General features: G+C 46.1%; 1 protein-coding gene across 1 annotated transcript in view; it reads left to right on the forward strand.

Moving 5' to 3' along the window:
• The window catches only part of DOLPP1 (dolichyldiphosphatase 1), a 72455-nt gene extending 50896 nt beyond the window's left edge, over positions 1–21559 (forward strand). The window contains exons 5-8 of the mRNA XM_069237046.1: positions 2222–2320; positions 3640–3768; positions 4060–4149; positions 21000–21559. Of these exons, the coding sequence (XP_069093147.1) occupies positions 2222–2320; positions 3640–3768; positions 4060–4149; positions 21000–21036 (355 nt within the window). The 3' untranslated portion in view covers positions 21037–21559. The remainder of the gene's footprint in view (positions 1–2221; positions 2321–3639; positions 3769–4059; positions 4150–20999) is intronic.
• The last annotated feature ends 5976 nt before the right edge of the window (positions 21560–27535 follow it).

Here is a 27535-nt window from a genome sequence, read left to right on the forward strand (position 1 = left end):
TTGCAGTGACATTCCAGTGCTTTACAGAAGCCTCAGGCTTGCACTAAGGTTGCAGTGCATTACAGACGCCTCAGGCTTGCACTAAGGTTGCAGTGCATTACAGACGCCTCAGGCTTGCACTAAGGTTGCAGTGCATTACAGACGCCTCAGGCTTGCACTAAGGTTGCAGTGCATTACAGACGCCTCAGGCTTGCACTAAGGTTGCAGTGCATTACTCAAACCTCAGGCTTGCCGTAAGGTTGCAGTGCAGTACAGAAGTCTGCTTCTTGCAGTAAGGTTGCAGTGCATTACAGAAGCCCCAGGCTTGCACTAAGGTTGCAGGCCATTACAGAAGCCTCATGCTTGCAGTGACATTCCAGTGCTTTACAGAAGCCTCAGGCTTGTAGTGATATTCCAGTGCATTACAGAAGCCTCAGGCTTCCAGTGAGATTGCGGTACATTACAGAAGCCTCAGACTTGCAGTAACATTCCAGTACATTACAGAAGCCTCAGGCTTGCAGTGAGATTCCAGTGCATTACAGAAGCCTCAGGCTTGCAGTGAGATTCCAGTGCATTACAGAAACCTCAGGCTTGCAGTGAGATTCCAGTGCATTACAGAAGCCTCAGGCTTGCAGTATGATTCCAGCGCATTACAGAAGCCTCAGGCTTGCAGTAAGATTGCAGTGCATTACAGAAGCCTCAGGCTTGCAGTGCATTACAGAAGCCTCAGGCTTGCAGTGCATTACAGAAGCCTCAGGCTTGCAGTGCATTACAGAAGCCTCAGGCTTGCAGTCAAATTCCAGGCCATTACAGAAGCCTCATGCTTGCAGTGACATTCCAGTGCTTTACAGAAGCCTCAGGCTTGCACTAAGGTTGCAGTGCATTACAGACGCCTCAGGCTTGCACTAAGGTTGCAGTGCATTACAGACGCCTCAGGCTTGCACTAAGGTTGCAGTGCATTACAGACGCCTCAGGCTTGCACTAAGGTTGCAGTGCATTACTCAAACCTCAGGCTTGCCGTAAGGTTGCAGTGCAGTACAGAAGTCTGCTTCTTGCAGTAAGGTTGCAGTGCATTACAGAAGCCCCAGGCTTGCACTAAGGTTGCAGTGCATTACAGAAGCCCCAGGCTTGCACTAAGGTTGCAGTGCATTACAGACGCCTCAGGCTTGCACTAAGGTTGCAGTGCATTACTCAAGCCTCAGGCTTGCCGTAAGGTTGCAGTGCAGTACAGAAGTCTGCTTCTTGCAGTAAGGTTGCAGTGCAGTACAGAAGCCCCAGGCTTGCACTAAGGTTGCAGTCCATTACAGACGCCTCAGGCTTGCACTAAGGTTGCAGTGCATTACTCAAGCCTCAGGCTTGCCGTAAGGTTGCAGTGCAGTACAGAAGCCTGCTGCTTGCAGTAAGGTTGCAGTGCAGTACAGAAGCCTGCTGCTTGCAGTAAGGTTGCAGGGCAGTACAGAAGCCTCGGGCTTGCAGTAAGGTTGCAGGGCAGTACAGAAGCCTGCTGCTTGCAGTAAGGTTGCAGGGCAGTACAGAAGCCTGCTGCTTGCAGTAAGGTTGCAGGGCAGTACAGAAGCATCGGGCTTGCAGTAAGGTTGCAGTGCAGTACAGAAGCCTGCTGCTTGCATTAAGGTTGCAGTGCAGTACAGAAGCCTGCTGCTTGCAGTAAGGTTGCAATGCATTACAGAAGCCTCAGGCTTGCCATAAGAGTGCAATTCATTATGTATCTTCCTTTAGGAGGACCTGCTCGGTCTGGGGGTTGTATGCACAGTTCATTTGTTCCGCTGTAGAGCTGTACAGTACACACCCAACCACTTTTTTTCAATTTTTCCAAGTTAATAAAGAAGCATTGTGAGTGTTGGTGCGATCTCTTCATTATCCGCTTTAAGGTTTTTAATTGACTATCAGTTAAATGAAAGAAAAGCCTATAGCTACCCATGTAATGTAATATGTATAATTAAACAAGATTTGTTTTTTAGAGATTTTCACTACACCGATGCAGAGCTCTTCATGGTTAATGAATCCATTGGCAATTCCCATCACGAAAAGTTTCTTAATTCCTTTGAAGAGGGACATTGAGGGCTTGGGGTGGAATAAGCTTCTTCAGCGAGCCCTGCTTCACTTTCACATGAGTGCCACAGGTTCCCCCTCAGGCTGTGGTTTCAAACAGAACGTCAGCATGTTTAGTTGGACAGTCTGACTGCCTCCTTTGGGACACCTGTTTTTGTATTTTTCATTTCAGAATGCATCAAACGAACAACGCTCGCTGCCTGGACCTATTGTGGAGACACATTCTCTCTGTGTGCCTGGTGACAGGAGCTCTGCTCGTCTCGTATAGTCGGTATGGATCTTTTGATAGTCCATTATTTGTCATTGACGTCTGCTTGTTCAATCTCTTCTTGGAAATAGCTGTGCTCATAGTACCTTTCCTTAATGATTTCTGAGGCCCTGAGCTTTGACTGCACTTTTTTGTGTTGCTTTATCATAAGAGGTTAACAGTTTCAGTCACCAGCTTCTGGGCTGTTCTGGTGGCCATTAGCCACGTATGGGCCAGAGTTAGACTTGGGAAGGGGCTGTCCCTTTGCCCTGTTAAGTTTCCCTTATGAGATGGTGGATTGAAGAGTACACTTTGTGGTATACAATGCTCTTACTGAACCTTTTCCTTAAAATCCTTAATCAGCCCTTCCTTATCTTCCCAGCAAACAAGGCACCTGGGAGGATGCAGTAGGAATGAATCGCTGACATTTGCTTCTTACGGAAGGTGGTGCCTCCTTTCTTCGGTGCTAGCACTGTATGGTAGACACACGCAGCAGACAGATTTTGTTTTGATGTAGTTGTACAGTTGTGTTAGTTTTCCTTATGTGCTGGCTGCGCGTGTGGTTCAAGCTTGAAAATATGTTGCAGAACTGAGGCAATTCCTTTCCTCTGCGGGACATGATTTCCCAGCCTTGCTCTCTGAAATGTCCAGATTTGTTTTACCCTGATGCTGAGCTCTAGTGTAGTCTGCCTATCACAGGAGTGCAGTCCTATTGAGTCTACATGCTTGAATCTTTGATGCTGTCTTAAGCTTCTGTGGAGTCTGCCTGATCTGACGGGTGCTGCAGTGTCTCAGTTTCGATGGAGTCCACACGAATGGCCCTGTGTTTCAGCTCCTGTTGGAGTTTCTTTGTACTGACAGTTGATTCTTTGTCTGCGCTCCAGTGGAGTCTGCATGTTCTGACTGGTGAAGTTGTGACTGAGCTCCTCTGTAATATGCCTGCTCTGATTAATGATGTGGTGTCTCCATTCCAGTGGAGTCTGCCGGCTTCTGTGGGTGTCATTGTGTCTCCGTTCCAGTGCAGTCTGACTGCTTCTGCAAGTGATGCTGCGTTGGAGCTCTTCTCGACTCTGCCTTTTCTGATCCGTAAAAGTATGGATGAGCTTGTTTTCAGTCTGCATGCTCTGATGGGTGATGCTGACCGCGTGTGGCGTTTGTCTGCTCTGTTAGATCTTTCACTGCCCATATGGTACATAAATGGAGTACACATGCATTGAAACTCTGAGAATGAAAGGGATATTTTCTAGGGTCTTGTGTATTTGACCTGTTGTGATGAGCACTGTGTCTGGAGGGCTCCTTGCTTTCTCTTGACCGGTATATGTACGGATTTCTCTCTTTTGCAGAGTGTACCTGCTATACCACACATGGAGCCAAGTGGCATACGGTGGCGTCGTGGGATGTGTGATGGCCATCGCATGGTTCGCCTTCACACAGGAGATTCTAACCCCGTTGTTTCCTAGGATCGCTGCATGGTAAAATCATACTTTGTGAGCTGCATCACAAGGGAATGTGTTATACTACTGAAGCTGTACCTTGATTGTTAACTTGTCGCATGTTGTCAGCACAGTTTTAAAAAAAGACTTCAGACACCAGTTTAAGTGCAGTGAGTCAAAGGAGAAGCTGATGTATTGGTACTGGGGGCTGTGAGCTGGGGTCAGATGCATATTTCCTTAGCACACAAAAAGCACTAATTAAGTAACAGAAATTATGAACATGGCGAGTAGTCTTCTATAACAGATTTTTTTGGGCTCCCTTTGATTTAGGCCGATTTCAGAGTTCCTCTTGATCCGAGATACTAGTCTTATCCCCAACATCCTGTGGTTTGAGTACACGGTCACCAGGGCTGAGGCCAGGTAAGAACCTTTTTCATCCTTGTGTCCCCCCAGATTGTTTTCATCCCCCTCAGAATTAAATATTGATGTGGCACAGATCTAGTCTTTCTACTTCTCCCGCAGGGTTTTCTGCTATCCATTCCTGTATTACCTTCAAAATCAAACAGTAGTTTAGTTCTAATAAACAGGACACCTCCTTGGTTGACAATTGCGCCAATGACTGTTTCCTTATGGTGTTTTGCAATAACACCATGTCCAGGCCAGACTGAATCTACAATTGGAATCTTGCCAAGTTCTTTTCTGATCTTTTAGGCCTTTGTTTCTTGATCAGTGTAAATGGGCTAAGTAAGAGCACTCCAAAGCTTTCAAAACGTTACACTAGTAACGTTCAAAAACTGAACTGACCCATTCACTTATTGGAATTGTTGCCATTAAGGAGAGCCTCTCATAGATTGTGGGTGTGGAGAATTAGAATAAGGGTGTATCCCCAGCATGTTTGCTATGTGCTTTATCTGATGGTGTTTTAGAAAGGAGTGTTGGATTTGAGACTGGTGTTCTTCTGCGTGTTGCTTGCACGGCTGTGACACAGGATCATAAAGTGGGGTAATGTTGTGTTCAATGGCATTTGTGGCTATAGATACACATGCTCTGCAAACTCCTGCTTTCTAGTGTTGGTTCCAGATGTATGTAAGGTGTTTTTCTTCAAAGAAACCTCTTGAGTCATAAGGTAAAGTAGTCCTCTCAGTGATAATGCACATGGGCATCAACTCCATTGTTAGATTGTTTTCTTTCCACCATTGGGTTCAGATGTGTTCTTCGGTGCTCCTGTTTGAGACCGTTTTTTCAGGCTCTCTTCTGCCCATTTAAACCTCTGCTCCCGTCGGTATTGTTTTTGATTGCGTTTTTATCTTGTCGTTTGAAAGAAAAAGAAAACCGTCACTCATCGATTCAACAATCTCCATTCACAGCCTTTGGGCCTCGCCCATCTGGGTCTTTCTCATCTCATCGGGTTCAAGCTATGACGAGCTCCTAATGGAACAGACTCTCATTTTGATTCTGTTCTAGCTGCCATGCAAAGTATCCACATACCAACCTCCATCAGGTTTGGGACCTATGTCTGTCTCCCGAATATGACGAGGAGAACTGTGAGGCCTGTCGATCATTTCGATCGAAGAAGACATTGCGGGATCGCAGAGCACATCGAAAGTAGATACAGCGTAAAGACCTGGAGGAGACCCTCTATATCTTCGGGCTCCAGGACATCAAACAGGATGAAGAACTGCACAAGGTCTCGGCAGTAGAAGAGGGGAGGTGTTCTCCATCCCGGATTCCTGAGTCCAACTCTGAAATACAGTTTCGGTATACAGATCCAAGATCTTCCTTCGGGACAACTCGCAGTAATCCTATTAAAATACATTTGGTTTCAACCCAAATTACGGCTCCCAGGCCACAACTGCCTTCAGGCCGACCATTTGCTAAGGATGCCCCACCTTTGGGCCCGGCACCAAAAGTAAAGCCAAAACACACTTCTGCTATCCAGAGCCAACCAGTCTCTGTGCTAAGCCGAACATCTTCCTCATCGACTTGGAGTGCTTCCACAGCTTTGGTGCCAAAACACAGACCACCTTCGGTACCAAAACATGCCATCTTGGTCCTGGAACCCATCCTGGAGACTACGGGACACATTCTGGCAAAAGCAGTTTAGTCGAAGCCTACCCCACCAAAGCGTCAACTTACTTTTGAGGAGGCTGTTGATATACCTGCACCTCCTAAAAAGGTCAATGCCACTAGTCCTGTACATCCACCTCTGCTAGCTTCTCTATTGCTCTCACCACCACCTTCTTCACCACATCATTCATTTGTGACATAGTTGATGTTACACCACAAGGCTCTCCACAGTCTTACACATGGGATCAGGGAGAGGGAGATAACGTACATCAGACAGCCATAGATCCATGGGACACTTATGAGTTTGACCCTCCTGGGGATACAGACGCGGACCTCTGCCCAGCTAAGTCCTCACCTCGGGATGATGCTACTTCATTCCAGGAACATATAGGTAGGGTAGCTGCATACCACCAGGTCCCATTATATAAAGACCCAATAGAGGATGACTTTGTTTTTTAAACAGTATCTTCCACCAGCAGGGCATGCCACAATCTACCCATGCTAAAAGGGATGACCCAACATGCAGAGGAGTTCTTTTAAAGATCCAGTACTTGCACGTATTGTTACTCCATGAGTGGATTACAAAATACAAGGCTTCTCCATACATTAAGGGGCCAACTCCCTCCAGAGTATGTAGTATCTAATGCATGTAAGAGGGCTAATTCCCAAACATCAGCAGATGCCCTCCTCCAGGTAAGTACAAGTAACGAGTCCAGGTTGATTGATGCGCCTGGGAAAAGAGTAGCAGCCCAAGCAGCTAACCACTGGCGCACAGCTAATACTCCAGGGCTATTGGCAAGGTATGACAGAGCCCATTGGGATCAAATGGAGGAACTACTCCAACATCTCCCAAAGAATATAAGACAAAAGGTCAGGAAACTGTTCAGGGGAGCAAATTAATCTCCAACAATTCCATTAAACGTGTCCATGATGCAGCGGACACAGCAGCCAGGGGTGTAAATACAAGCAGACACGCCTGATTGTGCATATCTGGCTTTAAGCCAGAAGTGCAAAAAAACACTTTTAGATACCCCGTTCAACCAAAATCATCAAACCCTAGAAAAAAAATGAAAAAAGGTAACAAAGTTGCCAAATCTATGGGGGCACTTCAAACTTAGACTACTCGTGGCTCCTTTCAGCGCCCACATACAAACAGGGCACTAAGCCAACATCAGATGCCTCTACCTACTCTTATAGACAGCAGTATCAAACCTCCCCTTAAAGAGGATATTACTGAAGCTCATATGGGGAAAAAATTCAAAAGGACGTGGGAAACGTGCCTCCACTCGCACCACCCCCTCACCTCCAAACAGTGACTCCCCTTTCATTTCCACTGACCATCTAACACTTGTCAGGACATCTACAACAACGTTTCCCTGCTTGGGAAAACATAACAACAGATCAGTGGGTGTTGGATAGTTCGATGGCATCTGTCGCTGTAGATACGCATGTTCTGCAATAGCTCGCCATCTGGTGTTGGGCCGGAGTGTTACAAGTTGTTTTTGTTCAAAGAAGTCTTTCGAGTCACGGGACCGAGTGACTCCTCCTTTTGTCTCCATTGCGCATGGGCGTCGACTCCATCTTCGATTGTTTTTTTTTCCGCCATCGGGTTCGGACGTGTTCCTGTCGCTCCGAGTTTCGGAACGGAAAATTGGCTAATTTCGGAAGATTTTCGTCGGTATTGTTGCGTTCGGGATCGGCGTACTTGGATTCCACACCGCATCGAAGATCGAAGAGCTCCGGTGCCCTTCGGGGTAGTTTTTCGATCCCCCGTCGGGGCCTGGTCGGCCCGACCGCGTGCTGAAGAACGCCGATGGAACGGACCCCGTTCCGTTTCTGCCCCAAATGCCACAATAAATACCCCTACACAGACCAACACTTGGTCTGCAACCTGTGCCTGTCACCTGAGCACAGCGAAGACACCTGCGAGGCCTGTCGTGCGTTCCGGTCCCGAAAAACACTCCGAGACCGTCGAGCCAGAAGACTTCAGATGGCGTCCGCACCGACAGCCCAACGGGAGTTCGAGGAAGAGGAAGGTACCTTCTCGATCCAAGACTCAGACTCCGAAGGATTCGACGATACACAAACCGTGAGTAAGACGTCGAAAACCACACAGAGAAACATTTACAAGGCCCAGGGGACGCCACTGCCATCCGGCCATGGCTCCACCCATAAATTCGGTGACCGACCGTCGGCACCGAAAAAGGCCCAAACAGTGCCGTGGTCGTCCGACTCCGGTCGAGACACCGGCACGCAGCCTTCTCGGGACCGAGAAAGTGCTGGAGACAAGCCTCGACACCGAGATGCCGGTGTGGACACGGCTCGACGCCAAGACAGCGGCACCGAAGCAGATCGACGCCGAGAGGTTTCGGCCCCGAAAAAGAAAAAAGTCACCTCGGAGCCGAAAAAACACGCAGACAGGGTTTCGATGCCGAAACAAACTGCAAGCGACCCAGCTTCAGGCTCTTATACAGAAGAGCACTCGCTAACCTCCCAAATGCAAAAGCATAGGTTTGAGGAAGAGCTACAAGCAACTGATGTGGACCATACGCAAAAGCGTATCTTCATACAGCAGGGGACAGGAAAAATAAGCACCCTTCCCCCCATTAGGAGAAAGAGAAGGTTGGAGTTCCAGACTGAACAGACACCATAACCAAAAGTGGTGAAAAGAGTTACCCCACCACCCTCTCCTCCGCCCGTGATTAACGTCTCACCAGCACAAACTCCATCACACTCCCCAGCTCACACCACCATGAGCCAGGGTGACCAAGATCAGGACGCATGGGATGTATACGACGCCCCAGTGTCAGATAACAGTCCGGAGGCATACCCTACGAAGCCATCTCCACCAGAAGACAGCACCGCGTATTCTCAAGTGGTGGCTAGAGCAGCACAATTTCACAACGTAAGCCTCCACTCAGAACAGGTCGAGGATGATTTTTTATTCAACACACTCTCCTCCACCCACAGCTCATACCAAAGCCTGCCTATGCTCCCTGGTATGCTCCGGCACGCAAAAGACATCTTTAAGGAGCCGGTCAAAAGTAGGGCAATCACACCAAGGGTGGAAAAAAAGTATAAGGCGCCTCCTACAGACCCGGTTTTCATCACTACACAGCTGCCACCAGACTCTGTCGTTGTAGGAGCAGCTAGGAAAAGGGCCAACTCTCACACATCTGGAGATGCACCACCCCCAGATAAAGAAAGCCGCAAGTTCGATGCAGCTGGTAAAAGAGTCGCAGCACAAGCTGCAAACCAGTGGCGCATCGCGAACTCCCAGGCACTACTTGCGCGCTATGACAGAGCCCACTGGGACGAGATGCAACATCTCATTGAACATCTGCCCAAGGACTTACAAAATAGGGCAAAACAAGTGGTTGAGGAGGGACAGACCATTTCCAACAACCAGATCCGCTCCTCCATGGACGCTGCAGATACAGCTGCACGGACAATTAATACATCTGTAACTATCAGAAGGCATGCATGGCTCCGAACGTCTGGATTTAAACCAGAGATTCAACAAGCAGTTCTCAATATGCCTTTTAATGAAAAAGAACTGTTCGGTCCAGAAGTGGACACAGCGATTGAGAAACTCAAAAAAGATACGGACACTGCCAAAGCCATGGGCGCACTCTACTCCCCGCAGAGCAGAGGGAGTTACAGCACATTCCGTAAAACGCCCTTTCGAGGGGGATTTCGGGGTCAAAGCACACAAGCCAGCACCTCACAAGCAACACCGTCCAGTTACCAGGGACAGTATAGAGGAGGTTTTCGGGGACAATATAGAGGAGGGCAATTCCCTAGAAATAGAGGAAGATTTCAGAGCCCCAAAACCCCTACTACTAAACAGTGACTCACATGTCACTCACCCCCTCCACACAACACCAGTGGGGGGAAGAATAGGTCATTATTACAAAGCATGGGAGGAAATCACTACAGACACTTGGGTTCTAGCAATTATCCAACATGGTTATTGCATAGAATTTCTACAATTCCCTCCAAACATACCACCAAAAGCACAAAATTTAACAACACACCATTCCAATCTCCTGGAGATAGAAGTGCAGGCACTATTGCAAAAGAATGCAATCGAATTAGTGCCAAACACACAAATAAACACAGGAGTTTACTCACTGTACTTTCTGATACCAAAGAAGGACAAAACGCTGAGACCAATCCTAGACCTCAGAGTAGTGAACACTTTCATCAAATCAGACCACTTCCACATGGTCACACTACAAGAAGTATTGCCATTGCTAAAACTACACGACTACATGGCAACTTTAGACCTCAAGGATGCTTATTTCCATATACCAATACACCCATCGCACAGGAAATACCTAAGGTTTGTATTCAAAGGAATACATTACCAATTCAAGGTATTGCCTTTCGGATTAACAACCGCACCGAGAGTCTTTACCAAATGTCTAGCGGTAGTCGCTGCACACATAAGAAGGCAGCAAATACATGTGTTCCCATATTTGGACGACTGGCTAATCAAGGCCCATTCGTTCATAGAGTGCTCAAATCACACAAATCAGATCATACAAACCCTCTTCAAACTCGGGTTCACCGTCAACTTTACAAAATCCAACATTCTGCCGCGCAAGGTACAACAATACCTAGGAGCCATAATAGACACATCAAAGGGAGTAGCCACTCCAAGTCCACAAAGAATTCTAAATTTCAACACCATCATACAACGCATGTATCCAACACAAAAGATACAAGCAAAGATGGTATTACAACTCCTAGGCATGATGTCTTCATGCATAGCCATTGTCCCAAACGCAAGACTGCACATGAGGCCCTTACAACAATGCCTAGCATCACAGTGGTCTCAAGCACAGGGTCACCTTCTAGATCTGGTGTTAATAGACCGCCAAACTTACCTCTCGCTTCTGTGGTGGAACAACATAAATTTAAACAAGGGGCGGCCTTTCCAAGACCCAGTGCCACAATACGTAATAACAACAGATGCTTCCATGACAGGGTGGGGAGCACACCTCGATCAACACAGCATACAAGGACAATGGAACGTACATCAAACAAAACTGCATATCAATCACCTAGAACTTCTAGCAGTTTTTCAAGCACTAAAAGCTTTCCAACCAATAATAGTTCACAAATACATTCTCGTCAAAACAGACAACATGACAACAATGTATTATCTAAACAAGCAGGGGGGGACGCACTCCACGCAGTTAAGCCTGTTAGCACAAAAGATTTGGCATTGGGCAATTCACAACCAAATTCGCCTAATAGCACAATTTATACCAGGGATCCAAAATCAACTCGCAGACAATCTCTCTCGAGATCACCAACAGGTCCACGAATGGGAAATTCACCCCCAAATTCTGAACACTTATTTCAAACTCTGGGGAACACCTCAGATAGACTTGTTTGCGACAAGGGAGAACGCAAAATGCCAACACTTCGCATCCAGATACCCACACGAACAATCCCAAGGCAATGCCCTATGGATGAACTGGTCAGGGATATTTGCTTACGCTTTTCCTCCTCTCCCTCTCCTTCCTTACCTGGTAAACAAACTCAGTCAAAGCAAACTCAAACTCATATTGATAGCACCAACTTGGGCAAGGCAACCCTGGTACACAACGCTGCTAGACCTATCAGTGGTACCCTGCATCAAATTGCCCAACAGGCCAGATCTGTTGACACAGCACAACCAAAAGATCAGACACCCAGATCCAGCATCGCTGAATCTAGCAATCTGGCTCCTGAAATCCTAGAATTCGGGCACTTACAACTTACCCAAGAATGTATGGAAGTCATAAAACAAGCCAGAAGGCCATCCACCAGGCACTGCTATGCAAGTAAATGGAAGAGGTTTGTTTGCTACTGCCATATTAATCAAATACAACCATTACACACAACTCCAGAACATGTAGTGGGTTACTTGCTTCACTTACAAAAATCTAACCTAGCTTTCTCTTCCATTAAAATACACCTTGCAGCAATATCTGCATACCTGCAGACTACCTATTCAACTTCCCTATATAAGATACCAGTCATTAAAGCATTCATGGAGGGCCTTAGGAGAATTATACCACCAAGAACACCACCTGTTCCTTCATGGAACCTAAATGTTGTCCTAACTAGACTTATGGGTCCACCTTTTGAACCCATGCACTCCTGCGACATACAGTTCCTAACCTGGAAGGTGGCATTTCTCATCGCCATTACTTCCCTAAGAAGAGTAAGCGAGATTCAGGCGTTTACAATACAGGAACCTTTTATACAACTACACAAAAATAAAGTCGTCCTAAGGACCAATCCTAAATTTTTGCCAAAGGTTATTTCACCGTTCCATCTAAATCAAACAGTGGAACTTCCAGTGTTTTTTCCACAGCCAGATACCGTAGCTGAAAGGGCACTACATACATTAGATGTCAAAAGAGCATTAATGTATTACATTGACAGAACAAAAAACATCAGAAAGACTAAACAACTATTTATTGCATTTCAAAAACCTCATGCAGGAAACCCAATATCAAAACAAGGTATAGCCAGATGGATAGTTAAATGCATCCAAATCTGCTACCTTAAAGCTAAACGACAGCTGCCCATTACACCAAGGGCACACTCAACCAGAAAGAAAGGTGCTACCATGGCCTTTCTAGGAAACATCCCAATGCAAGAAATATGTAAGGCAGCCACATGGTCTACGCCTCACACATTCACCAAGCACTACTGTGTAGACGTGTTATCCGCACAACAAGCCACAGTAGGTCAAGCCGTATTAAGAACATTATTTCAGACTACTTCCACTCCTACAGGCTGATCCACCGCTTTTGGGGAAATAACTGCTTACTAGTCTATGCAGAACATGCGTATCTACAGCGACAGATGCCATCGAACTGAAAATGTCACTTACCCAGTGTACATCTGTTCGTGGCATCAGTCGCAGTAGATTCGCATGTGCCCACCCGCCTCCCCGGGAGCCTGTAGCAGTTTGGAAGTTACCTTCAATTATTTATATATGTATCATCTCAACCTTAAATAGGTGCATACTTAGTCACTCCATTGCATGGGCACTATTACTACAATTCAACTCCTACCTCACCCTCTGCGGGGAAAAACAATCGAAGATGGAGTCGACGCCCATGCGCAATGGAGACAAAAGGAGGAGTCACTCGGTCCCGTGACTCGAAAGACTTCTTCGAACAAAAACAACTTGTAACACTCCGGCCCAACACCAGATGGCGAGCTATTGCAGAACATGCGAATCTACTGCGACTGATGCCACGAACAGATGTACACTGGGTAAGTGACATTTTCATTATTCAACATGGTTATTGCCTGGAGCTCATCAAAACGCCGCCAAACATACCATCACAAAAAAATAAATTTTCCATACAACATTTAGATTTGTTAGTACAGGAAGTATATGTTCTCCTTCAGAAAGGGGCCTTAGAACCTGTTCCTCTTCAACAACAAGGTACAGGAATCTACTCTCTACATCATTCCCAAAAAAGACTGATCGCTTTGACCTATTCTAGACCTCAGACCTTTCAATCAGTACATCCTTTTGGGACACTTTCATATGGTAACTCTAGAGGATGCGATCTCTCTGTTACAGCAAGGAGACTGTCTGCACTAGACCTAAATGAAGCTTACTTTTACATTCCAATTCATCCAGCTCATCGCAAATACCTCCGGTTTGTCATGCAAGGAAGACATTACCAGTTCAAGGTACTTCCATTCTTAGTCACTACTGCACCTTGTGTATTCACCAAGTGGCTGGCAGTAGTTGCAGCACATTTACGCAGACAAACTATTCATGTCTTTCCCATACTTCGATGACTGGCTTAGCAAAGCCAGTACGGTTACACTATTGGCAGCAACACACACATGCCTCTCTTCACCTTCTTCGTTAATTGGAGTTCACAAAAACATACAGTAGTCACACCTGCAACCCTCACAGGCTCAACCATACTTAGCAGCTATCCTCAACACATAGCTAGGGCTAACCTACCTGAATTGAGTCCGAATTCAGAACATCACAACGTTGATAAAACAGATTTGTCCCAATCAACGTATAACAGTCAGAACAGTGCATTGACTCTTAGGAATGAAGCCTTCTTGCATTGCAGTAGTACCATAAGTGAGACTACGAATGTGTCTAATGCAGGCAAGTCTTGCGAGCCAATGGTCTCTGTCTCAGAGTCAATTACAAGATCTAGTGTTAGTAAAACATCGCACTCATTACTCTCTGCAGTGGTGCAACACACAAAACCTATCAAAGGGACAGCTACTTCTCGACCCTGTTCCTCAGATCTTTCTCACAGAGGACACATCCCTCACAGGATGGGGTACTCATCTGCAGGACTTCACAATCCTGGGGCTTTGAGGTTCCAAACATCAAGCCCTATACATCAGCTACTTAGAGCTTCAAGCCATTCATGTAGCGTTTTAGGCCTTTCTTATTGACTTGGCTGGCAAGATTTTATGAGTCAGGACAGACGACACAGAAGCCATGTTGTATCTACAAAAACAGGGGGGGGGACACGCTCTACCACTATCACGTCTAGCTTAGTCAATTTGGGGTTGGGCAATACATCACCACATTCACCTGTTAGTGGAACACCTCCAAGGCATGATCAAAACTTTAGTCAACCTTCTCAGCAGGATGCAGCAACAAGTTGAGTGGGAACTCCATCCTCGAGTCCTCCTCCCATACTTTCACAGATGGGGGTTTCCACACACAGATTATTTGCAGCTGCAAACAAAGCAAAATGCCCAAGCTTTGCCTCCCTGCTCCATTACCCTCTATCCTAGGGCAGTGCTCTATGGATGAACTGGTCAGGGTTATTTGCCTACCCTTTTCCACCTATCTTTTATTTGTGGTTCGGAGGCTCAGGCAAACGTCTCTCACCCTCATTCTAGTAGATCCTACTTGGGCTCGACAACCATCGTTCACCACACTACTCGAACTCTCTGAACTGCCCCACGAGAAGCTTCCCCTCTACCTGGATTTTCTCACTCAGAAGCATGGGGAAATAAGACACACAAATCCAAAGAAACTCTACCTTGCGATTTGGCTCCTGAAGTCATAGAGTTTGGTCACTTCAACCTACCGCAAGAATGTATGTCCATTCTCAACGAAGCATGTAAACCTAAAAGAGCATGTTATGCAGCTAAATGGAAAATATTTGTTTTCTACTGCCATAGTAAACATATTGACCTTTTCAAAGCAACTGTGCAAAATATTTTTTGCAACTTACTACATTTGCACACTTGTGATTTAGTGTGTACGTTGATACGACTACACTAAGCCGCAGTAGCTGCTTATCTACAAAACAGACACTTAACTTTAACGTACCAGTAATTTAGGGCATTCATGTAATGCCTTAAGAGAATAGTTCCACCCAGGGTACTCCCTGCACCAGCTTGGAATCTCAACATTGTATTTACCAGACTCATGGGTCCACCATTCGAACCTTTACACAAATGCCCTTTCCAGCTTTTATCATGGAAAGTACCTTTTTTTTTAGTAGCAGTCACATTACTCAGATGTGTCAGTGCGCTCTAGGAACTAACTTTGGAAGAACCTTTCTTCCAGCTACACAAGGACAGGGTAGTTCTTGGTACCAACCCAAAATTCCTTCCAACTGTAGTTTCAGCTTTCCACCTGAACCAGTTAGTTGAACTACCTGTTTTCTTTATGCAACTTGCTTTGGCTACAGAAAGGGACCTGCACATATTTGATGTTATGAGTGTTCATGTATTATTTTGACAAACCTAAAGAGTTTTGTAAAACCAAACAACTCTTTGTTGCCTTTTCACCCCCTTACACAGGGCAGCTCATATCTAAATTGGGCGTCTCGAGTCCATTGCATTCAGACTTGTTACACAAACTTGAAAATAACTTTGCCTACACCTCCTAGAGCACTTTTTGGGCAATACACCAATAGGTGAAATCTGTAAAGCAGCTACATGGTGCACTCCACACACTTTCACTAAACACTGCTGTGTGGCTGTCTTAGCACACCAAAAAGCTAACATATTACAAGCCGTGTTACATACACTTTTTCAAACAACTACAACCTCCACAGGCTAGCCACCACTCTTTGGAAAACTCTGCTTTACAGACTATGCAGAGCATGTGTATCTACAGCCGCACATGCCACCAAATGGAAAACGTTACTTACTCTGTAGACATCTGTTTGTGGCATGTAGGGCTGTAGGTTCACATGTGCCCTCCTTCCTCCTCGGACACCTGTGGCCGTTGCAGTATCTTATTCACTCACACGTGCATGGACATCTCTTTAGTATCACTTACTCACAGTTTATTCTCACCCGACTGCAGGGAAACAATTTAACAAAGAAGTTGATGCCCATGCTCAATATCACAGAGTGAAGTCACTTTACTTCGTGACTCGAGACTTCCTTGAAGGAAAACAACTTGCACACATCTGGACTCAACACTAGATGGCAGGAGTATGCCGAGCACGTGAATCTTCAGCACTACAAATCCCGCAAACAGATGCTTGCTGGGTAAGTAACATAATCATTGTGGCCTGTTAGCCACTGAGCCCAGACTCCGGATGATCCCTCGGGTACAAGGTACAGGTGGGAGTCTGAGAAGACAGACACCCGCAGGTTCGTGTGGTCAGGATTAGAACAGGACAGACAGCTGAACTCTGGGTAGGACTGTGACACCCCCAACCAAGCCTTGCATATTTTGTTCTTTAAAAGGGTAACTTGACAGGGGCCCTTACAGAGGAAGGTTAGGACTTTAAAAACACCTGTGGTTATTATTAGTATCATTATATTCATTATTATATTTAATATTGTTATAGTTATTCTTAATATTATATGTGAGTCTTATAAAGTGCACAGCTACCCAAAAGGTTTTCCTGGTGCTAAGCATGACATACAGCCAAGTTGTCAACTAAAATAGCCATGTCTTCAAGCCTTTGCTAATGCAAACAGAGGGTTCAGTCCCCAAGAGATTTGGGGAGGGAATTCCACTGTTTTGGGCCCTGCACTGCAGACTCATTTTCCCATCGGGGTCAGATGAAACCTGGGTACAGTGAAGAGAGCCAGGATGGAGGACCTCAAGAAATGCAACAGAATGTAGAGTGTCACAAGATCTAGAGTGTAACGAGGACCTATTTTGACTATGGCCATAAACATAGAGCAGAGAGCCCTAAATTGAACTTGTTTAAGGACAGGAAGCCAAGGTAGATACAAGAGAAAGTGAAAAACTGAAGCATGTTTAGGGAGCCGAGAGAGCTGTCTGGCTACTGAATTCTGAACCATCTGCAGCATCTGATAGAAGCCTTATCTATTCCAAAGTATGTTACTATAGTCTGAACGTGATAACATTAGGGCTTGAACTAAAGTCCTCTGAGCAGATTGAGGGATCATTCTGATGATCTTCCTCACCCATTTTAGCACAGCAAAGCAGGTGGAGGTCACCTTAGACACCTGACACTTCATCAATAGTTTTTTTTGTTTTGAACAAAGCCTAGGTTCTTCCCTTTTGGAGGACAAGATTGGGAGAGGTCCCCAAGAATCTGGCCAGTGTTGAGGGCACCAAAGTTGTGCATCCTTACCCAGGACCATGACCTCTGTCTTACCACCATTAAGCTTGAGCAAGTTAGCATTCATCCAAGTAGCCACTCGACTCGAGCCCGAGCTCAGATCAGAAGTCCATGATCCTGTGCAGATGACAAGGAAAAAATAATTTGAGTGTCATCTGCGTAAGTACAGGGTCAAACCGAAACTCTTCACCATGCCCGTCAATGGGCAGAGATAAATGTAAGCAAACTCAACTTTGCCATTTAAAGCAATGGCAAAGCCCAAGTCTCCTTTTCAATATATGTACGGTAAGTCACCTCTGAGGTAAGCCTGTCGAGCCCAAAGCAGGGTGGAACATGTACTTTTACATCTTCCAACCGTATAAACTGGCAATTGTTGTTAATGTGGAAAAGGATAGTTGCCCATTGGCGAGTGCAGAGTTACAAGCGGACACCTCAGCCTTCCAAACATCTGAGTGGGACTACTAAAGTTGATACTGTAAGGTATCAAACAACTTGTTACATTAATTCCGACTGGATGCCCAAATGTAACTTGTTGCAGTATGAAACTTTTACAAAGTAGCCACTTTGTTGCTCAAAGTCTCCAGTGCCCACTCACTGTTTCACATAGGGTTTGTGTCCCAGAGACAATATCTTTTTAGATTGTGGTGAAAATGTTTGGCCGAGCGCACACCTCTTGGACATGGGAATCCTTGCTTATTCCCACAAGGACTTGGAGAAGCACATGTTTAGGGTTTTCCAGACCCTTACTTAATTCCCTTTCGGGCGGTAGATCATAGGAAAGGTCAGTAATATAGTGTGACCAGTCTCAATCAGTGAGGCCTAGCTTAAAGACCATAGATTTAAGGGAAGAACACTTGTCTTCCTCTGGGTTGGTTTTCCACAAACTCCTTGGGAATGAGAGACTATGCAGGCTCAACAGCAAGCAGAGATCTTAGATGTTACCAACATGCCTTAGTCCTTGGGTGATTCAGATGACATCATTTATGGCTGTGGCCGCTGGCCTGCAGACCCCATTAGCTCTTGGGCAAACTTCCTCAGTGTATCCTCCTTGCAGGTCTCAGTCAGCAGCACTTCATACTAGTCCTTCAGTAAAGGGCAGCTGTCCCTAAACTGCTAGTCTTGGGCTTCCTTGATGTCCCAGTCTCCATTTCACCTAGTGTAGGGCAGCAGCATGCATGGCAGTGGTCCTAGGTAGGCATCTGCCCAGCTGGTGCTGCAGCATTTCAGGAGTCCTAGATCTGGAAGACCCGCTAGTGTGCAATTCACTAAAGCACTGGCACACAACCTGGGGTTAGGTGTAAGGTGTACCATGTTAAAAACAAATATTTCCAGCTATCCGCATGGTTGGGGGTATCATAACCTGCTGTTTCCAAAGAACAACCAGCAGGACTACAATAGCTACTTCTGTTTTTCTCTCAGTTCTCATAATTGCTGACCCAGCATCGTTGACGTTTGTGCTGGCTCTGCCCTCGACTTTTGGTTCTTCTGTGGGACAGGTTTAAGTGGATGTGTTGAGTTGTTTTCACAATGGTGATTTATATTTGTAACCTCCTAACGTACTTAACCACCTGGAGCTGGGCATGAGCACTCTATTCTGTTCGGTATTAATGGTAGTAGGTATTCCACGATGCAGGAGGAAAGCTGCTTACCTGTAGCCTTGGTTCTCCATCATGGCTATGGTCATTACAATTTAACAGCTGCTTCCCACCTCTGGTAGCACCAGGAGTGTAGGTAATAAAATGGCAGTTGAGATCTCTCCTTCTACCTGTCTTAAAGTACTTTTGTTTTATTGGGACTATAAAATAAACAACCATTTGCAATTGCTTGAGTTAGGGCTATTAGCGTTGTAAACGCCTAACGAAAGTTTTCTTGCCACATAAATTGAAAATGAGAAGTAAAACAGTTTCACATAAGGAAGCCCATTCACAGCGCCATGGCAGCTATGAGCATCAGTGCGAAGAGACACGAAAGGAAAAATGTTTGTTTGCAGTCAAACTTATTGGCAAAAGTGCAATTAGCCATGTAACCGGGGCGATGGCCAAGGCGGCAACAAAACCTCCCCAATGAGGACAAACGTAAAACAGTTACCAATGTCATCAAAGGATTCTTGAAGGGCAAGCCCAAGAGCGAGTTGTAGTGATGGGCGTGAGGTGGCCGTTGTTAAAAGCCCAGACCGATTCTAACACGTCAGGAAAGCTCGACCTAAGGAAATGTCTGTAGATGGTCAGTGTTTGTTCTAATCTTTGTGTGAAATGTGTTTCTGGGATCCCATAAACCAGTGAGGCTTCCTTGGTATTGATTGAGGTAGTGAGGATGACGGAGCACTGGGCAGCCCTTCTTTCCACAGATGTGTACTTTCCTGCAGTGACTGTGCCGTATGTGTTGCTCTTAATACGTATCCTACCAAGCAAATAACACAGAGCCCTGTGGCTTACTTCTGGTATATTAGTAAACATGAGGCACCTTTCTGGTTGGTAAGCTGGTTAACTTCAAGGATTTGTGTTACTGTGCATTTTACAACAGTTGTCCAAATATCCTTATCAACAGGTGGGAAACTCTACATTCGCTATGTGGTTCCCGATATATTGTTGTCTGTTCAGTAAGTCCCTGATGGATGCATATGCGGAATGGCCAAAGATCATGGTACTTATAATGTCCAAACCTGTGTATTCCTCATGTGTGACACTGGTCCGCAGGGGGGAGGGTTGAACATGTTAATCAATTGATTCTGCTCCTTGAACTGGGAATGTGCTCAAGTTTGTAGCTAGCCTGAGATTCCTGATTACTGCCAGCTTACATCTCTGGAGTTTGTGTATCAAAATGCTTCAAAAGCATTTAGAGCGCTGGATTTAACATCTGGTTGGTGTCAGTCCTTTTCCTAATCGATGCATTGATCTTTTGAGCGAGTAACGTGGCAATTACTTGAGCGTAACCTTCCTGGTGAGGTTGATTTTCCATCAATGTGAGGGTGAGGGTTGGTATTGGTAGGTGTTACGGTTTACTCTTAAGGGGAGCTGAAAATGCGTGTTATATGTATTTGCAAGTCATAAAAATCCTTCTCACTGTTATAATTTTAGCGAGCTGTGAGATGGGACTCCCACGGAAACTGTTTAGCCAGCATTAATGAGGAGGCACATTTCTTGCCAACAATTGTTCTTCATTGTCATGGGAGATTGTCATCATTGAGGATGGTAGAATAATTCAAGGGAACTCCATGCTGCTAGGTCTGCTGTAAATATTCTACTGCCCCTAGTAGCACAGGGATCCCATGCTGCAGAATGACTTTATAGCAGCCCGACTTGATTTAGTTGATGGGCATCTTGCTTTATCCGGGTTGGGAAGCCACACATTGGCTTGATTTGTGTCTGCGCATATTAGGCTTTTGACTACTTAAGAGTAGTGGGTGCCAACATGTCTTTGGGAACTGATGAGTTAATTTAAGAGTAGTTAGGGAGGGTAAATAGAAAAAAGGTTTCACCTTTTGATGGCTGGAGCAACTGACTTGTACCTAAATGGAGGCATGACAGAGAGATTCCACAGCTTACCTAATTTTGTTTCCAGTGAAGTTCATTTTAGCTGCCTGCCAGCATGCTGATACTGCATGTCCTGACCTGTCTGTTCTTTTTGCAGAAACCGACAGCGTAAACTGGGTACCAAGCTGCAGTGAGAGCGTGATGTCGACTGCAGGGGGGAAGCAAGAATCTAGCATTTTACGGAGAAAGACCGAACAGTGATCTGTGCAGACCTGGAAGCAGCAGCAAAGGACCTTTTCAAAGGGCAGACCAAAGGAGAAGGGAGTCTCCCAAGTGCCTGGGGCTGTGGCGTGCAGGCCAGTGTAGGCTGCTCGGTACTGACTGGTGCATGTGGCATCATGCGGAAGCTTATCTGCACAAACCGTGCACATTTAACCAATGGCGCCCAGCCCGCCCTACTGCGGGCTGGGGGTGTCTGAAATAAAGATGAAAAAACTGATCATGGGGGACACAAGTAAGCGAATTATGCCTATTTCTGTGAAATCTTTATGGCACGAGAAAACACTTTTTATTTATTTATAATTTTTTTAATGGATCTTTAGTTTTTGAGGTGTGGGTTAATTGGAAAGAATATTGATTTGGCATTTCATAGACAGGTTTTTTTCCTCTTGTCTTAAGACAGTTTGGAAGATAAACATGTTGCACTTTGTAGAAAAACTCAGACTTGTGTCTTACTTTTAAATCCTCTAGTTTTAAGTGTGTCTGACTGCATGTGGGCAGCCTGCTTGCAAGATGGATCTGTGCAGACAGCGAGTTGCAATGTATTTAAGGGGGAAAGGGTCTTCTGTTTCAAATTCCCTATGCTTATGGATATTAAGCATTGGAGAAAATCTCGAAAAATACAGGAATTGTCTCAGAAAACTGTATAATTATTCAATACTATGTAAAGCAAAGTGGTCACCCTGGTAAGGGAAGATTCCACCAGTGTTTCTAATATAAGAGGATTGGTGAGCATTTCAGATGAGTTCCACATTTTAAATATGTTGCATAAGATTGAACATTTTGTGTGCCCTTTCTAGCCCGTGTCAACCCAGTGGCTCTGCTCTTGAAAACCATGATTTGTTAAAGAATTATCTCCCTCACTCTGGGTTTTTTGGAGGGCAATCTGTGCATTAGTCTTTCTCACTGCTCTCTTGTTTCACAATTTGCCCAAACAAGATTTAGGGGGTCATTCTGACCCCGGCGGTCCGAGACCGCCGGGGCCAGGGTCGGCGGGAGCACCGCCGACAGACCGGCGGTGCCCCGCAGGGCATTCTGACCGCGGCGGTTCGGCCGCGGTCAGATGCGGGAAACCGGCGGTCTCCCGCCGGTTTCCCGCTGCCCTGCAGAATCCTCCATGGCGGCGGAGCGCGCTCCGCCGCCATGGGGATTCTGACACCCCCTACCGCCATCCTGTTCCTGGCGGGTCTCCCGCCAGGAACAGGATGGCGGTAGGGGGTGCCACGGGGCCCCCGTAAGAGGGCCCCACAAAGTATTTCAGACACTGAAATACGTGACGGGTGCCACTGCACCCGTCGCACCTTCCCACTACGCCGGCTCAATTCTGAGCCGGCGTCCTCGTGGGAAGGTTGATTTGCCCTGGGCTCGCGGGCAGCCTTTTGGCAGCCGCCCGCCAGCCCAGGGCAAATCCCAAAATACCCTCAGCGGTCTTTCGACCGCGGAGCGGTATTTTGGTGGGGGAACTTCGGCGGGCGGCCTCCGCCGCCCGCCGAGGTTAGAATCACCCCCTAAATCTGGAGAACTTGAGGGCATTAAAAGAATCCATTCCACCAGTACCCTGTGGGTCCAAGTCCTTTCTTTTATGCTAAAGAGACTTCGCCCAGTTATGGCTCTTTCTGAGATCAAACAGCTCGTTTATGGTAGGCTGCAACTCGGCCTGCAAAAAAAATCTTGGGTCACCTAGTATCGAAGAAGGCCTTTCATGGCCCGGCCAATCCTGTCAGCTATAGCCTTATTTCAGGAACTCCTTTCCTGGTGAAGGTTACTGGGAAAGTAGTGACTTAACTTCCAACATGGCTTCCTAGGGAAAGTGCAGTCTGCTTTCCTTCCACAGGAGTACTGAAGTTCATGTCAGGGATAGGTTGCTCAAAGCAGCAGGCGAGTGGTCAGCAGCTCTTAGTGCTTCTTGCCCCTTCTGCTGCCTTTGAGAGCATCCTCCGTCAGCTGTTTGCCGCTGTTACCAGTTCTTGCCACAGGTGGCGTGAGGTCTTTCGTCCTTACGGGGCCTTCCAAGATGGTCAGCGATGGAACAGCTATACAGGTACAGCTTGGTGTCCCGCTGTGGATAGCGTAGCGTTGCTAATAAACATGTATATGAACGCATTGCATGAATTGCAGATGGCGCTGGTTACATATCTTATATTTTATGTATTTCATATTAGATTAGTATGTGTGCTGAGGACTCTCAGCTGGTGCTTCCCGTGCTTGGCAATGGTCAATCATTCAACTTGTAGAACGTGACTTGTCATCCGTCTGGCAGAGTCCAGGGTCTCAGTCGAAGAGCCAGGTTTTCAGCATGCTACGGAACACCTATAGAGTAGTGGAGGGCCCGAGGTGCAGAGGGAGGCCTTTCCAGGCTTTGGCTGCAAGAGAGATAGTGATTGTCTGGCTAATATTACAGCAATATCTAGACATGGATGAAGCAGAACTGGCGTTTAGTGCAGCAAGAATGGACTTTTTCTGTTTGGGTTGAATGGCTCAGTGATATCCACTTTACGGTTGTATTTTGTTTATTTTCATTGTTTCTATAAAAATATGTGTAACAAACCTAGTTAATCACCAAAAGGAGCTCAAGAGCATGGGAGATATGAGATTCTGCTCCACCACTCAAAAGAAAAACCAGGTTGAGACCAAAGGGCCCTGGCTGGAGCTACCATCAACACCAGTGCTGGTGGAGGAGCAGTAGAACGAAGCCTTCAAAGAACAAGCTATTTTGAGGAAAGCTCCTTCTAGGAAGAGATGCTTGAGACCAACACCTCCGAAGACTGGCAGGATGTTAACACAGACTCCCAGGAGCAGGGTGTAGACGCATACCCCTCATGGATGTCGCCACCAGATGACATTGCAGTATACTGTGCGGTGGTGAAACGGGCAGCAGACAAATATGGCATCAAGCTAGAGGAGGAGCAAGGGGAATCACAGTGGAAAAGTCAGTCCTGCCAATGCTCCCAAATGTACTGGATCAGGGCAAGGAAGCCTTCAAAGAACAAGCTACTTCATGTGTGGAGAAAAAAGAAAATACATTCCACCAAATACCCTTCCAACTTCAGGGGATCGATGGCTGCCGACCCTATCATTGTGTCCGCTGCTTGGAAATGAGGGAATTCACCAGCATCAGTGGGCCCACCACCTGATCAAGAGAGCAAGAGGGTGAACCTGGTGGGCAGAAAGATGTAACGCTCGTCGGCAGTCACGTGAAGAATCGCCAACTTGAACACACTCCTGAATAGGAATGCCCATCAGCAGTGGAAGGAGATGGAGGGCCTGATTTAGATTATGGCGAACGGGTTACTCCGTCACAACGATTAAAGATATCCCATCCTCCGAAATATAAATCTCATAATAACCTATTGGATTTATATTTTGGTGGACGGGATATCCGTCACTGTTGTGATGGAGTACCCGTCCACTGAGATCTAAATCAGGCCCTACGTCTTTTACAGCACCTCCCAAAGCAATATCAAATGAGGGGGAAATCCATCATCAAGGAGGGAAAAGCAATCGCCAGCACCAGCCTAAAGTTAGCCCTGGATGCTGCAGTACACAGAGCAAAAAAGGCAGCCCTTTCAAGGGAGGTTGCATAGGAGAGTTTCAGCACTAAGAGGTGCCATACTCACCAGCAAATGACTTTGCAGTGCAACAGACCCTACAAGTAACACAGATTGGGGAAAATTAGAGGATTCTGCAGGGAATGACGAAACATTATCTTCGACAAGTGGATACTCAATATGCTACTGGGACACCATTAACTTGAGGAAAGAAGCCAACAACCTCCTATAGAAAAACGCTAGAGAAAGGAACAGGGCACGTATTCGTTCTACTTCCTAGTGCCAAAACCAGACTTGTCCTTATGGCTCATTCTGCGCCTCCGGGCCCTCCACTGGTACATCAAGAGACACAAGTTCCAGATGACAGCATTGCAAGACATCATTTCACTCCTTAAGAAAGGGAATTACCTGAGGACAGTAGATCTCAAACCCACATATGCCAATGTACAAATGGCACAGACATTTCTTAAGGGTCGTGGTAGACAAGGTATATTACCAGTTCGTACTGCTGTCACTCGGGATTAGGTCGACACCCTGGGTATTCAGAAAGTGCTTGGATGCTATGGCAGCACATCTAAGAAGGAAGGGAATCCACATCTACTGTTATCTAGACGACTGGTGGATAAAAACAGTCATGTCAGAACTGTGCAAACAATGTACAAGCTTGGTATCTCCATCACAAGGGAAAAATCATCTGCGATACTGGAAAGGGAATAGACTTTTCTAGGAGCTAGGCCAGACTCAAAACAGAAAAGAGGCCTCCCCATGCAAGTGAATCCAGGCAATAGCAGGGCAACTTTGCCTCTATCAGCAAGCTCTGACCATGAGTAAACTTGTGGGCATGATGTATAACACTACCATCAAATGGCCGGTTCCGCGTGAGACCGATCCAGGAATGGATGTACAGATACTGGTCACAAGCATTGGGGAGTTGGGAGGATCTAGTGGTTGTAACCAACAAGGAGATGCAATGGTGGAACATCACAATAGACGGATCTTTCAGACAACCAGGTGCCACTGTTACCATTACAACAAACACGTCCCTCACTGGGTGGGGAGCACACATGAACATCAGGAGCCTGTGAAGCTTGGGCTATGCAGTGAAACGCACACATCCTAGAACTCAATGCAGTGGTTTTTTTTTCAATCACAAGTCAAAGGGAATATGGTACAAATACAAACGGAATACACTACCACCATGTTCTACCTCAACAAACAAGGAGCGAAAAGATCACACGCTATACAGTCTAGCACAGGAGATGTGGACAAGGGGGATACAAAGGAACATGATGTTAGTGATGATCCACCTATTAGGAGTGGAGAACACAGAGGTGGACAAACTGAGCAGGCAAACAACGCCTCCCACAGATACTACATTGGATCTTCCCAAAGTCGAGTTCCCTGCCGGTGGACCTGTTCACAACATAATGCAACTAAAAATTCCAAGACTTTGTTTCCCAAACCACCAGTTGCTGGGGGAACTAGCATCACCCACACCTAGATGGAACATCAATCTGTTTTTTTAAGCAGTTTAGAAAGTCACCCTTCGAACCCATGTGCAGGGCTACAAGTCCTCACCTCAGTTGCGCTCAGTGAACGGGATACAGGCCCTACCTGTGCAAGAACCATACATTCAGATTCACATGGACAGGATGGTAATGAGAACTAATCATAATTTCCTGCCCAAGGTGATGTCACATTTCGATGTCAACAAGGCAGTAACACTGTTGGGGCTCTCCCAACACCCAAACTCCCACGCAGAGCGTGCCCTACACACGCTAGATGTCAGAAGGACCGTGATGTGCTACACACAAGAAACCAAAGCAATCCCCAAGACCAACCAATTCTTCCTTTCATTTGATCCAACTACCAAGGGATCATCAGTGATAAAGGAATAGCTCAAATGTCGCAGCAGCTGGAGCGACCCTGGAGGAGAGACCAAGAGCACATTCCATGAGTAGAAATGGCAGCAACACTCACCTTCATAGCAAATGTCTCAATCAATGACATCTGCAGGGCTGCCACATGGTCCTCCAGACACATGTTCACCAAACATTACTGTCTCGACATTCAAACAAACAAAGCACTTCAGCACCTGTTGGCATGCACGCTCCTTCTTCATCCTGCCTCCCACAAGAGGACACTGCTACAAAATCTATGCACAGCGTGTGACTGCAGATGTTGCTGTGCCAACCAGGAGGATCTCTTATTGGTTAAGATTTGGCTTGGTGTTAAACAGAATGCTATCTCCTAGACGGAGGAGCTATAAAAAATATTCGAGGTTTACTCTTGTCTAGATTGTGGTAGAACCTTTTGGTTTTCAGTGTGTATTGAAATGTCAAGTGTTCTATTTGCTCTAATGTTTTTCTCTCAACAGCAGGAGTCTCTAAAGAATCTGCAATCACTTCCTCCTCCACTTCAATGTATACCTCACGCTACTGGAACCGATCACCTCCTTCAAACATCACTGCTACTACTAACAAATCAATTGTACTTAAACTTGAAAGCTTCAGAAAAAAGGCCAGTGCCTACTAGAAGTAGATCTCTAGATTTCAAGGAATCGCCTCAAAATAAGCAACAAAAAAACAAACAGATCAAGTCAAGAGCTCCTGCTGCCCAGGCAATAAACCTAATTCTGCCCTCTGTAGACCCCACTGTGATTATTCTCCTCACCTAGCAAACAAGGAACTGAAATAGCTGTAGCATAATCCCACCACTCCTAGATAGCTGACCTTTTAGTTAACATGTACAACTCGGACATCTGGGCGCCACACTGGGCGACACCAGTTCCATCCATGGTTTTGTTACCTGCTTCCCCATTGTATAGTACACCTGGTCCCTAACCCTCTGTGCACGCTAACATGCC

Source organism: Pleurodeles waltl, chromosome 6 (genome assembly GCF_031143425.1).
Source record: "Pleurodeles waltl isolate 20211129_DDA chromosome 6, aPleWal1.hap1.20221129, whole genome shotgun sequence".
NCBI classification, from domain to species: Eukaryota; Metazoa; Chordata; class Amphibia; order Caudata; family Salamandridae; genus Pleurodeles; species Pleurodeles waltl.